The sequence below is a fragment of the Haemaphysalis longicornis genome, unplaced genomic scaffold, assembly GCF_048455015.1.
Source record: "Haemaphysalis longicornis isolate Haplotype H1 unplaced genomic scaffold, Haemaphysalis longicornis Haplotype H1 scaffold_6, whole genome shotgun sequence".
Taxonomy (NCBI): Eukaryota; Metazoa; Arthropoda; class Arachnida; order Ixodida; family Ixodidae; genus Haemaphysalis; species Haemaphysalis longicornis.
The window spans coordinates 72,395,268-72,409,310 of NW_027526407.1; the positions used below are offsets into that span (position 1 = coordinate 72,395,268).

A 14,043-nucleotide genomic window follows, 5' to 3' on the forward strand; every position below is an offset into this window, starting at 1 on the left:
TATTTTTAACCGTGGTGGTATATATGTGCCCGAGCGGTAAAGAATAAACTGTTGTAAGTCAGCGCTGTGCGTGTCGTCTCCTTCTTCTCGTGCCTGTCAAATTTGCGCTGTTCCCCTCCTTTTAGCCATGCTGTAGCCTTCTCTTCACAAATCGATCACGAAGCTAATTAGAACATTGCGAATTGCCACTTTAAACGTGCGAGGGCTAAGCACAAAAAAAGAAACGAAACCAGCTATACCGCCTCGCTAATGAACTTGACCTCGACGTATTGGTGGTTCAAGAAACTAAGGTCGATGGTGATCAGTAGAGTTGCAGTATGGTGCGCCGCTTTACGACGCACTATAACGCTGTTGTTAGGCACGCAGTTGGAATGTAAGCGGGCTGTGTGTTGTTTGTGCGCCAAAGTGTGGGTGTTCAGCTCAATGAGGTGACGGCCTGCCATTCAGGGAGGCTTGTGGTTTGCGATTTTACGCTCTCTGGCTTGGAATGGAGGATTATATGCGTGTACGCTCCGAACACAGTAAACGAAAAAAAAGCATTCTTTCTGGGAATGTGACCGTGCGGTGTCCGCGACAAGGTACTCATCGTGCGAGGTGATTTCAATTGGGTACTAGCCGCCGGTGACAAAACAAGCGCCAGAGCATGCAGAGACGCACCTTTGGGGATTTAGTTAATTAATTTGCGTTAGAAGACGTTGCCGAGTGTCTTGAGGGTGGAAGAGCGGTCACATTCACCCATTTCCAGCCGGCCAGCCATGCCAGACTAGACAGAAAGTACGTCACGCTGGACTTAGTGCCGTTGTGTCGGGATTATTGTGTGCGGCCGGTCAGTTTAGTGGCCCTTGTCTGGCCGCATTTTGGATAAGAGGTTCGAACAAGCAAGACAAAAAAAATCATTGGTATCTGTGGAAGGTGAATTCTAAAATAATAGAGGCTGAAATTTTCAGTGCCAACATAATGGTGCGTACACAAAGACATAGCGCTGACAATAAAATAAGGCCCGATGTGAAATGGGAAGCGTTGAAAGAGCAAACTAAAATGGACGCGATAGAGCGATCGGTAGCAATAAAAAGAGAGGAGCGGATTAAATAAAATATTTTGCGAGAGAATCTAGAAAAATGGCAGCATCTGCACTCCGTCGATGATGGCGAGGGTGCGGAGTGCGGGGACTAGATATGACATCCAAGTTGCGCCCTAAGTGACACCTGATTTGCGCCCCGACCATCATTCCACTTGAGCCGTGAATTGTACCGTGATTCTTCCCTTAATGAAACTGGTACTCACGGCTCAAAAAAAATCTCCCTTCATTTTCACTTGATGGTGTTTTGCATACGGATGTACGCGGACGGCCTTTGGGAGGACCTAAGGTACTCTGCACTGTTACAGGCGAGGGAGTAAGCCGTTTGACTCTCGGGCACTACCTCACGTTCGTAGCCCAATAAGTAAGACGACTGAGACAAACTGTCTGGTCTACCAGACACAGGCTTGTATCTTGCCGGTGCCTGTGTTATTTTTTGCGATTGTAAATGCTATGCGCAGGTATGCGGACGGACATTGTGCGGTCCTGATTGATTGATAGATTGATTGTAGGGTTTAACGCGCCGACGCAACGCAGGGGATCGTAGTAGAGGGCTCCGTATTAATTTTGACAACCTGGGGACCTTCAACGTGCGCCGAAATCTCGTACCCATGGGCGTTTTTGCTTTTCGCCTCCATCGGAAAAGCGGCCGCCGCGGCCGGTAATCGAACCCGCGACCACGTGCTCAGCAGCGCGACGCGCCTTAGCCACTCAGCCACCACGGCTGGTATTGTGCGGTCCTTAGGTAATCCGCACTTTACATTAACGCGGGAGAAGTGCCGAATGCCAGGCGAGTTCACGGCCGAGATACGAAAAGTGAAACAGAAGCTAGATGCGCTCGAGACCGAGCGGTACCCCAGAGCAATGGTAAGGGCAAGGGCCGAAAGAATTATCGCCGATGAAACACCGACAAAGAGAGCGCTTAGCACCGAAAAGTGGTATGCACGTCGAAATCATATTGCTGAAGTTTAACGGCAAGGTGTTGTTACAAGTGATCAAGACGAAAAAGAGAACTGTTTTTTCCATTCCTACAAAGAATTTTTCGCATATAGCCCAGTTGATGTTGAGCGTTCCCAAAAGGATTACGTTCATCTTTTGCCCACTCTTAGTGAGGAAACAAAAGAACCATTAGAACTTCCAATTTCAGTAGAGGAGGTTACGAACGCAACTGTACGTCTGAATCCTGGAAAGTCAACTGGGCCAGACGGCCTCAGTGCAGCCTTTTACAAGGCCTTAAGAATTGTGTTACCGCCAATTTTGACAGATGTGTACAATGAGGCTTACGATATTAATGTTGTGCTACTGCCTTTTACAGTTTCACGCACAGTTTTATTCCCAAAACCGAAGACCCCGCAATGCCGCGTCAGTCCACATCACATAGGCCAATCAGTTTAACTAATGTCGATTATACAATATTCATACAGATACCAGCTAAAAGGATCCAAACACTAATGACAGAACGTGTGGTGCCACACCAAATGTGTGGCATTAAGGGCCGCAGAATCTCCACGACCATCCACACAGCTTATTATGTGCCGGAATGCTGCGATGCAACAGAAACCAACGTATCGATGCTCCAACTACACCTAGAAAAAGCATTCGGCAGCTACCCATGAAATATTGTTGTGCATTTTAGACTATGTGAATGTTGGCTCTGTTATTCGGGAAGGTGTCGCCATGATGTACAGGTGTCTCAAGGTGTGGCTGATAGTAAACAAGGCTGTGGAAGAAAGCATAGAAGTGCCGCGCTACGTGCCCCAGGGGTGCCCACTTAGCCCGTTACTTTTATGTCTCGACATTGAACCAGTTAGTTTAAGCATTATGCGCAGTGATAACGTACGAAGATTTTGGCTGCATGGAGCAGAAGTTAAGCTCTTAGCCTATTTGGACGATATTGCTCTTTGTTGTTCAGAGCTGCGAGCCCATGCCAAGATGGGGAAGACAGGCAGTGCACTTACCAAGCACATCTGCGGGTTCACCCCCTGCGTTCTTCCTAAATTCCACGTGATAGCGCCACGCGACCTCTCACGCCGCTGTATGCTCTGCCCGCGGCATGTGTAGCGGCCGTGTGCGCGCCTTTGGCATGCGCTAGGAGTTACAAAAATTAAATGAAGCTGGCAACAACGCGCGGCATCTCACTCTTCCACGGTCTCTGCCCCCCCATCTTGTCGTTTCCGTCTGCACGCGCCAGAGACGCAGAAGGGAGATCGTCTAACACCGGGTTTTAGATTCTTTTATTTTATCAAAAAATGGTTTCCACTGATGTGCTTCAGCAAAACAGCTCGGCCAACCACCATTCATGAATCATGCATTGATTTGACCTCAGCAAATAATGTTTCTGATGAAATAAAGGATGTGCTTAAGTGCATTTCACTTGTCTCCGGTTTCACTATTTTTAGAGCCGTATGAGTGAATTTAAGGTACGTCGCATGGTAATCGTTGTGGGAGTCGTTTACAGCTTTTCCTTCCGACCACATTCACAGGGTGGATTGGCCGGCATTTTTTATTTTGGATTATTATTTCAGCTGTTGTTCAGCGTTAGGTGAACTCTGCGGATTTTTCTACTACTTAATTGGCTGAATGAGTCTGCTCTAATTTAGTATCATTCTTCAAACTCAGCCCGCACTCTCGGTTATTGAAGATCTAGGCTTGCACTTAAGCGCTGAACTATTATTTTGGAAAACAACTTGTTTAGACTATGCTTATGCCCTGTAATTCTTAGGGTCTTTGTTATCTCCATTTTTGTAAATCAGAATTTGTTGGCGTACTTTCAGGCTATGGGCACATCTAAAGTTTTCGAGTATTCCGAAAAAAGTACAGCAAGCTTTTGCAGTACGATATCTCCTCCCGAGCTCATTTAGTAGATCTTGATCGGTTCCAAATCTGATTTGATGGTTCTCAAACGATTGCGCCAAAGGATAAATATTCACAAGGCAAACAACGTGGCATTAGATTCGCCGACATGCGCTTGTGCACATCACATTGTTGACTACTTGAGCGCAGCTGGTGTTAGTTCATTGAGGTGGACATGTTCGCGCTAATAAAAGTTCATCCTGGAGGAGAACTGCATCCTTCTTGGCTACGTCACAATATGCCATGGGGCAAATTTTGAAGCACTCAGAAAGCCGAACCCAGGCGCCTTTTTTCATGGCGACATGGCGGCCACATACTTCAGATACTCTTGCGAGAAAGCCGCGCAGTTTGGGAGGCATAATGCACTATGTATTTCAAGATGGCGATGTTTTGTTCGCCCTATTCTAGGAGGAGCCTTATATCTCAATGGGGGCCAGTACTGGTGGGGGTAACCTAGAGTAAGATTATTATATCGCTTTGTGTATGTAAATCTCGGGTTATCGGAGGATCGGGTAAAGTTTCTGTGCAAAATACTGTTCCTAATTGTCAGTTTTTTTTTTGTAGGGTGTATTCAATGGGGGCTTGTAAGCTTTGTATAGTCTATAGGGATATGTCAGCGTAGAAAGGGAAAGAGAGGTGAGGAATGCGAGAGAGTTCCGTGTGGAGGTCTTTGATTGCAAGGCTGAAAAGAAAGAGGGCAACCCCTTCCGATGTTCTTTCGGAGCCGGGTATAAGTTTTCCAGTTGAGTGAGGACCGATGTGCAAACGTTGGGGCCGGCGTGGGTGCGGCGTATGAGAAAGGTGTGGGTTGTAGACCTATCTGTAGGTTCGGAATCCAAGATGATAATAACTGACGGGGGAGAGGACGTGTGACAGGTATGGGATATATTGTCGAAACCTATTCTGACGTATCAAATAAAAATCACCTTTGTGGTGTCCTTTGCGGGGGAAGGGGTATTTCAAGAAACTTTCTTGTCGAAGTCGCAGTGAGGGACTGCTGTCACAATTGAAATGCCGCACGAAATGACTCTGCAGTAATTAGTGCCCATTAGAGTAATAATTAGTGCAACCACCCATGTCGTCTTATTACACCAAGAAGGCCCTCACATCTTCCGCCTGTTGTTTCTTCGCGCAAAAACCACGTTTTTATTTCGCGTTGATGATGTGGACACCGTGTGTGCAAGAAGCCAGAGCGATTATTTGGAAAAACGGCCCGTGGACCAGGGTAGCTCCGCTGATACCAGTACCTTAGGGAGCACGCTCATTGCGGCCGCGCATACGGCTTCGTATGCTGAACTTTCTCAGTTACGATTCACTAAAATATTGCCATACACATTAAGACTACAATATTTTTGTGTATTGAAAACAAATAGGTACAACTAAATTACATGAAATAATTAAATTCGGCAACACTCAATCAACATCTTTCAAATAATTCTGTTGCCTGTTTTACGGTCTCCTTAAAAGAAACTCGTTCACTCAATGCAAATTTTTATAATTTTCCATCCATTCTGCTGTTTGTTGTAATTATCAAAAACACCCGTTTTACTTTTTACAATATTGTCTTCTAATTTATGCAAAATGCTTTTGGTACACTAGCCAAGCAAAAGTAAGCTTTTTCCACCGAGCTAAGCAACAACAAGTATGCCTTCACGCTAAGAGCAACTATTTTCTCCGGCGCAACCAACAGCGCGGTGCGCGAGAAAGCAACTGAGCAAGGCACAGTTTCTCCTAAAGCGTAATTAGGAGCTTTACAACCATCAATAGGAGTTTGTATAGTCTTTAAATATTCTAGTTGTAATTGGAGGGCTACCACGTGTCCTCAAATCTTATCTGACAGCAGTTCAAGGCGCAGAGCCATGTCATTATAATGCAGGTTATGAACAGGCTGCTTCACTCACCCTAAGTGACAATGTGGGATTGCAAATCTTGGTGGTCACTGTATCCATCAATATCTGCAAGGAAAGCGTTACAGTCATGCCTCCACATTGCATTTCAACTGTGCTACCTGTTGGTGGTCACAGCAGACAAAAAATCACGGGAAGCGAAACGAGGAGACTACACGAACGCTGTATTCGCACCCTCTCTTTATGTGGCGTGTTTTTCGTCTGCGCTGACCATCATGAGTTTCTTCCAGGTAGCTCAACCTGTTACCCTACCGCAAACGTACCTTAAATTCGTTGGCAAGAGCTTCACAAGTGATTTCTTTTCCACACACTTCTTTCACCACGAGCTTCTCAGGCGTCAACAGAAAACAAAAGAAATGATTTAAGGAGTCCAGAAAGTCGTCATCCGCTTTGCAAAGGGCACCGTCAGTCGATGTCGCAGTCGCCACCTATGTGATGTTCACATTAGGAAGTAGGCCAAAGCAGTGTAGGATAGCAACAAAGTACCTCACGTCCCGGATGAGGCAGCAGGAAGCAATCAATATCCTTGAAGGCAGACGAAATGCTGTCATGCAACTCTTGCAGCTCCGGCGGTACCCCACCACCTCCTCGTCCTCGGAGACGGCGATATAACACCTCTTTGCCACCTTCCTCTCCGTACGGTGCATCCCTTGGAAAATTCCAATCGCGAACAACCAAGACCAGTTTCTGGAACACGCATTCCATGGTTTTTTTTTCCTGAAACAAAAAGAATGTCAGCAACTAATGAGCAATAAACGTTACCCAGAGTATTTTCTGAGCTGCACACACCAGTTTCGTCCGCCCGTACTCGACTAATTTTCCCAGACGTTGCAGGTCGTTCTCCTGAATGTTGTGTGTGATGTTGTACAGCAGTACTGAGCTGACAGAAGCCGTGAACGCCAACATGCTCAAACGGTCTGTGAAGGCAGTATCCGAGTCAAACATCCCGTGCGTGTCCATAACCACGACCGCCACTTCATCACCTTGATGGCCTTTTACCTGCATAAAAAAGTGAACCGTTTGAGGCTTGAGTGGGGAGAGCTTAAACTTCGTCCTGTTTTGTAGTCTTTCTCGTCCTTGTTTACTAGTCAAAGTTTAAGCGCTCTCCACTCAAGCTTTGTAGCACCAACTAGCCCCTACAGACGCCCTGTTGGTAATAGGCATTCTCAGAATAAACAGCCACGCAATGTTCAAAATATGACACCGTTTTGAAGACAGATTTGGTATTTCAGTTCGGCTGACTCACAGTATTCTTCGGGCCGATGCAGAACACGTTGTTCGATGCCTCCATGTATACTCTGGTGTACTCACGACACACACTCTGAGTAAATGAATGTTTATTTAAGGTTGCCAGTGTACTTCTAAGCTATCTGGTTTTGGCGTAGGCGTCAAAAAATGGTCTTTAATGCGGTGCTTGGCTCCAAATGTCATTGAAAGGTGGTAGACTGCCGTCACCCTTGCTGAGTAACACTTGCTGCTCCCTCCCCTTCGCCAACTACGGACTCATCCCCTCCTCTCTTGCGCTTCCCGTGATGAATGTGACTGAGGTTTGGTCAATTGAATTACTTTTTACCGCATTCGCAGTGCTGGCCCACATTTGTTTCATACATTTTGCTTCTGTTTGGCGCGGAACGGCTTCAGACGTCATCCGTTGTTTTATTATCACTTTTAGGTGACTTTTCTCGGGCCGTTTTTGCAGGCTAATTTTAGGCGTCACTGTAAAGTTTAACCCCTAGTGAATTTTTAACTAAATAACGCTGTTACTGTCCGTTTCGTATTTATGCCCTTCATAAAAAGTACCTATCTTTTCATTGTTCTCAACAGCGTCGGCATGCAGAAGGCATAAAATCAGTTCTGGTAGTTTAGAAATGTGATGTTCTGAAACAGACTTCTAAATTCATTCCTCATTACTTCGCAATCAAGCGCTGTCACTCAGACATCCATAGACGGGAGCCCGCATCCAGTGACAGACAGCCGGACTAAAAATTTTCCCGTATAGGTAGCCCATGCAGAACTGTCGTGAAGCACACCCAAGAGAACTTCCTCTTCTCAGAATGAAGACATGTGTCTAGTCCAGCGTTAACGTTTGCGTTGGTGGCATTGACGGTGTCGCCCTTGTTGCCACAGCAGAACCTGCACCCAAAATGTCCACGCTTCAAATGCCACCGAAGGAGGGAACTTTAACAATACGTATAGGTATTGATTTGAGGTTTATCATGTAAGCACACAAAAAATTCGTGCTTATGGAAAATCCTTGTTACTCGCCAACACGAATGAAACGTTTACAAAGACACTACCAAGGGGATATTTGAAAGTGTCACTTTAGGCCCCGTAATAGCGACGAAGAATTGCGCCCTGTCTGGATCAGAAAAAATGGCCCCGTATCTGCGCACTTCCCGGCTAATGTCGCCAAAAGGCAATAGTTTTCTACTGCTCCTCCTGCGTAAATGGCTCTTATCTCTCCCTGCCAACCTCTCACCCACTTGCCTCAGGCCTGGGTCTTCTCACAATTAGCCCGGTAAAGGTTTTCTTACGCCAAATACATTTTCCCACGTTCCATTCGTCACGCATTAGTAACTTCTCAATGCTCTTGGATTAGAATTGCCAAAGTAAGTTCCAGGCTCCAGGGCTCACCCTTTTTTGCTATTATTTTGGGTAAAATATTGTTTTGAGGAACTGATTTTGTCTGGTATCGCGAATTTTAAGCATCCAACCATTTTTATTTGAAATGATACTGCGAGTACCCCGTATGTATTTTGTGTTCTGCCTCAGATATGCCAAATGTTTTAATTTTGTTGCGCAATGCTGAGAAGTATGAAGTATTGTAGCAGATTTGTTGGTTCGGAATTGTTTGCCTGCATTAACCTGTCATTGCAGCATTTCCTCAACTTGTGGCCGGAAGGCTGAATCGAAGGAGTGACAGAAAGACAGAGACAGATCGAAAGAATAAATGTTTAGTGTTGAAGTAGCAAAAGGAATAATATCGTTATTCAAAATTCCTTACCACAAACACTTCGTTCCACATCCAAATGCCCGTTGTCTGCCGCTCGCTGCCTCCCAAGCATGAAAAGTCCTGTACAGGTGCACTTCGGTCGTTTAGCAGATTCGGCTCCTGGCAGTGCTCCCGCAAGTACAACACGATCCAATTCATCAGATAAGATTTGCCAGAGCGGGATTCACCAGCCACCGAGATCACCACGACGGGCTTATTTCTGATGTTTCTTTCCAATAGGATCTTTCTCGCGGCCGCCATGTCTATCCAGATGCCGCTGCCTTTCTTGGGTCTGACAATTTGCACCGGTCGCGCCATCGCAGCAAGCTGCCCTGAAGTGAACCTGCACAAATACAGGAACTTTTAGGGTTACACTATAATAAGGGTTAGTGCAGTCAACACAGAAAGCAAAGCAAGTCGTCGAGATTTCTAAGGAGGGCAGGGGGACGGTTTGCCGCTTTATTTGTGGAAATTGGAACGTTCAGAACCTAAGAAAGAATGTTTAGATAACTACGCAGTCTGTCTAAGAAAATAAAACAAAATACAGGTAAAGATACAGCTGTTGAGTTTGTTCTGATGACGTTGCTGCAAACGCCCTACATTTTCAATAGTGATGGCTTAGTTCTTTATGCCTGTCTTTGTTTTCTTATGGTGCAATCCCGGTGTTCACGCTTTTTTCAGTTGGCGATAGGTTGCCAGTACGACAAATAGAGTTGCAACCCACATAATGACCCCTCCAGCCACCTCTATGTGTGAAGTGGTGCTGCCGCTCAGGCGCAAGCTAGAATGCAAGATCATATAAAAAGTCAAATGAGAGGGTAATTCTATTTGTCCTAGCTGCTAATTAGACTGTGACATACCACGTAGCTGGCGTAAAAGCGAACGCCTCGATTCAGGTTTCAGTTTTTTATACCTGCAAGCGCGGATGGTTCGTATGATAGGATGCGCTGCACGTGATTACGGGCATAAGCACTGTATTTAGATCCATGAATATTATCACAGCCTCGGCCAGCTTCCCGAGAAACTTACACGGGGCATAACCACATATTCATGTGGCCAATCTCTCCCTCTCTGGGTATGTGCTCCGGTCAAAAGACGCTTGTCGATGACCAACGGAATGAAGAGAAGGTAGACGAAGTCCGAGTTCTCACTCCACTGGGTATGCGCCATCAACCCTTCAGAGTGCCAGTGACTACGGTGTCTTTTGTAAATACACCTCCTTCCTGACAACCTATCTCTGCGTCGTCACGTGACTTCTTTGGTGAGGGGCTGGATTTCCTGTGTCCTGTACCTCTGGCCAGCGAGGCTTCATACCTACATGGAACTTCGGAGTGGGCGCCACGCTCACGGCGACGCTATGCCTACCAATGAGCCCGGATTGAATTGAGCAATGAATTTTTTTCCGCATGCTAGAACACGTGCTGTGAAGTATCAATTTTGATACGGTGCTCCCAGAACAACTTTTTTCCCCTTCCTCTGCGAATGTTCCTTTTATTACGCGATGCACTGTCCTTTTCCTTTGCTCTTTTTGTTCTTGTGTTTTGTTTTAATGAAATTTTGATTTATGGTTTCACTATTGCGTTTAGATGTATACCCTGTGTAATACCCTCCGCCAGAGGGCCTTTAGGGTTGTTTTGTAATAAATCAATAAATACATTTCCTTCACCGTTCATCGTTGTGTCCAACCCTCGGAGCCCCGGCGACTTCACTGGGGTGGACGACACTGATGTAGAAGATTGGCTCCGCATGTTCGAACGTGGAGAGCTCACACGAGATGGGACGACACGCTCAAGCTCACCAATGCTGCTTTTTGTTTCAAGCAAACGGCTGAGAAATGGTTTGAAACGAATGAAGCGAGACTAACCAGTTGGGATGTTTTCAAAGAAGGGCTTCGAAAGGTGTTCGGGAAGCCCGTTGGCCGCGAGCTTGTGTGCAAAGCAAGAGCTCTCAACACATGCTCAAACATCCACTGAATGTTACGTCACCTACATCCACGATGTTTTGGCCCTATGCGCCAAAGCTGAAACAGGAATGTCGGAAATCAACAAGGTTGGCCACATCCTCAAGGGCATCACCGACGACGCCTTTCACCTGCTCATTTGTAAGTATTGCGCCAGCGTTGATTCCATCATCAAGAAGTGTCGGCGATTTGAGCAGGCCAAAGGACGCCGTATAGCTCACCAATTTGCCCGGCTACCGCACACTGCTACGACGTCCCCCTGCGATGACTTCCATCGACCCGCTCCGCTTCCATATAAGCTGGACCCTGTCGCCCCGTCTGCGGATATCACCAGAATCGTACGTCGCGAAATAGAAGCTATGGTCCCGACCCCCCCCACTGCCATGTGGAGATGATCGCTGCTAGCTCCTTACGATCTGTATAATCCAGGCCGTCATTTGCGATGAAATGGCAAGCATGGGCCTTCATCAAATCTGTGGTTTCGGACATCCCCATCCTCCTTTTACCAAACAATTTCGACCGACAACGCACATAAGCCCTCTAGCCCTTTTGGTAACAGCCACCACAAACCTGCTAAATTGCGAACGCCTGACGACAGACAAATTTGCTTTTACTGCTCCCGTATTGGCCAGATCACTCGTTGCTGTGGGAACCACTGGATTCCGGCCCATCCCAATGCGTCACATCATTACGGCTCTCGGTCTTTCTCGTACGGCTACATTCCCGATGCGCAGCGCCGTACTCCCCCAAGCTCGCATACCCAAAACTGGAATGCAGACCCTGTGCACATCCAGTTCAACCGCTCACCCTTGCCGCAACGTCACCCGTCCTGATCGCCGCAACCTCGCCGCTCGTCCACGATGCCTTACCGTGCCGTTCGATACTCCGAGGAAAATTAGGCACTGCAGCTACCGGAGGTATTGCTGCATTTTCGAACTGGCCCGAAAATCCTTTAACTCCTCGTTCTGGAAAGCACAATTTATTAGCCCTTCACGCCGATGGTGTACCGGTAACTGCTTTAGTCGATACAGGTGCGCAGTTGTCCATCATGAGCTCATCCCTTGGCCGTCGCGTACGGAAAGTCCTCACGCCTGCCCTGTCCCGTGTTTTAAGGGTCGCCGATGGTGGGATGACTTCCGTAGCCGAAATGTGCACAGCGCGTGTTGGACTGGCTGGCCACGTAATCTCTGTTACGTTTGCTGTAATGGACGCGTACCCTGATGAAGTTATTATCGGCCTGGAATTTCTCGCGGACCACGCAGCCTTAATCGATTGCGCCTCGAGTGCTCTTTGGCTCGAGCTACAGATTCCCCTTGCTACTGATGTCGAACCTCAGCCACAGCTTCGTTCCACTGAGCACATTCGCCTGGCCCCAAAGGCAGTGACCTACTTTCCGCTGACCTCGGCTCCGGCCGTGCCGGATGGTGATTACATCGTTTCACCTGTTACAGACGTGTTGCTCGACCGCTACGTGGCTCTCCCGTTTTTGTTCGTAACGGTTGCCCAGAATGGGATCACACTGCCGTTACTAAATTTCGGACTTTCGACAGAAGTCTTTCCTCAAAGAATAGCGCTTGCCCTGCTTACACCATTGGATAACTGCGAGACTTCTGCCATGGCTCTTGACACAGCCCCATTTGACAAAGCAAACTACCCCAAGTTGCAAAATCACAGGCGTTTGTGACAATCATTTTCCCGGAACTTCCAGCGCACCAAGCTTATGAGCTTCACTGTCTTCTTGCCAGCCATCGCGACATTTTTTACTTCGACGGCCGTCCCTTAGGTCAGACGTCCGTTGTGACGCATAACATGAATACCGGCTATGCCAGTTCCATACGCCGAAGCGCATATCGAGTGTCTCACACCGAGCGAGGTTTCATTCAGCGGTAAGTCGACAAAATGCTCAAAAGAGATGTTATTGAACCCTCCTCTATCCCATGGGCATCACCGATTGTTTTGGTAAAAAAGAAGGATGGGTGATGGCGCTTTTGTGTTGACTACAGTCTCTTGAACAAAATTACCAAGAAAGGTGTATACCATTTTCCTCGAATTCATGACGCCCTCGACTGCCTACATGGTGCCTCCTACTTTTCATCCATTGATTTGCGGTCCGGATACTGGAAAATAGCTGTTGACGAAAAAGATGGAGAAAAAACCACTTTCGTAACACCTGACGGTTTGTTCCAATTCAAAGTCATGCCATTCGGACTCTGTAACGCGCCTGCCACATTCGAAGGGATGATGGACTCTCTTCTTCGCGGATTCAGGTGGACAACTTGTCTTTGTTACCTGGACGACGTCGTTGCCCATTCACCCACATTTGAGACTCACCTGCAACCTGTCTTCGGCATTATGGGTGTTTTTCGCAGAGCCTACCTGCCACTGAACTCAAAAAATGCCATTTCGGATGCCGCCAGATCAAGATTCTCCGTCACCTAGTCGACTGCACCGGTGTTAAACCCGATCACGAGAAGATACGCGCCGTCAAAGACTTCCCCATTTCTGGTTCAGTGCACGACGTGCGTAGCTTTATAGAGCCTTGGTCGTACTTCCGCTGTTTTGTCAACAATTTTGCTGCCATCCCTCGAGCCCCTCACTGATCTTCTTAAGAAAGATGCAGCGTTCTCTTGGGGCCAAGCGCAAGCGTCCACTTTTTTCGCGCTCATCGGCCACCTATCGAACCCGCCAATCCTGGCTCACTTTAAGAGCTTTGCCCCGACGGAAGTCCGCACAGGCGCCAGCGGCCATGGAATAGGAGAGTTGCTCGCCCAAACACAGGGCAGACCTCGACTGGGTGATAGCTTACGCAAGCCGTCTTTTGTCCTTATCCGAGCGCAATTACGCTATAACCGAGTATGAATGCCTTGCTGTGGTGTGGTCCGTCGGTAAAGTTAAGCCATATCTGTACGGCAGGCAGTTTACCGTTGTAACCGACCACAACGCCTGATGCTGGCTTTCTTCTCAGAAAGGTCCCACAGGTCGGCTGGCTCGCTGGTCTCTATACCTCCAAGAGTATGATATTCGGTTGTCTGCAAGTCGGGTAAACTCCACAGAGATGCCGACTGTTTATCTCGTCATCCCGTCGAAGAACCTCCCTCTGGTGAGCCCGACACGGATATTCGTGTATTTTCGTTGTCGGACTTCAAAGACATCGATGACAACTAGCGGCGTGATCCGATGTTTCGGCCTATTATCGATGGTCTCCACTCAGAGCCAGCGAACCCATCTCTGAACGCGTTCATGCTGCGGGATG

At 47.4% G+C, this 14,043-nt stretch overlaps 1 protein-coding gene across 4 annotated transcripts in view; it reads right to left on the reverse strand.

Annotated features, from left to right (window-relative positions):
• Positions 1–14,043, reverse strand: part of LOC144143419 (atlastin-1-like) — an 89,602-nt gene that overhangs the window by 56,370 nt on the left and 19,189 nt on the right. For 3 of the 4 annotated variants that reach the window (XM_077675179.1, XM_077675177.1, XM_077675178.1), the window contains exons 2-6: positions 8,843–9,173; positions 6,628–6,837; positions 6,325–6,555; positions 6,102–6,266; positions 5,833–5,886 (exon numbers count right to left, since the gene is read on the reverse strand). In XM_077675179.1, the coding sequence (XP_077531305.1) occupies positions 5,833–5,886; positions 6,102–6,266; positions 6,325–6,555; positions 6,628–6,837; positions 8,843–9,148 (966 nt within the window). In that variant the 5' untranslated portion in view covers positions 9,149–9,173. The remainder of the gene's footprint in view (positions 1–5,832; positions 5,887–6,101; positions 6,267–6,324; positions 6,556–6,627; positions 6,838–8,842; positions 9,174–14,043) is intronic. The other variant, XM_077675180.1, reaches the window with a different exon arrangement.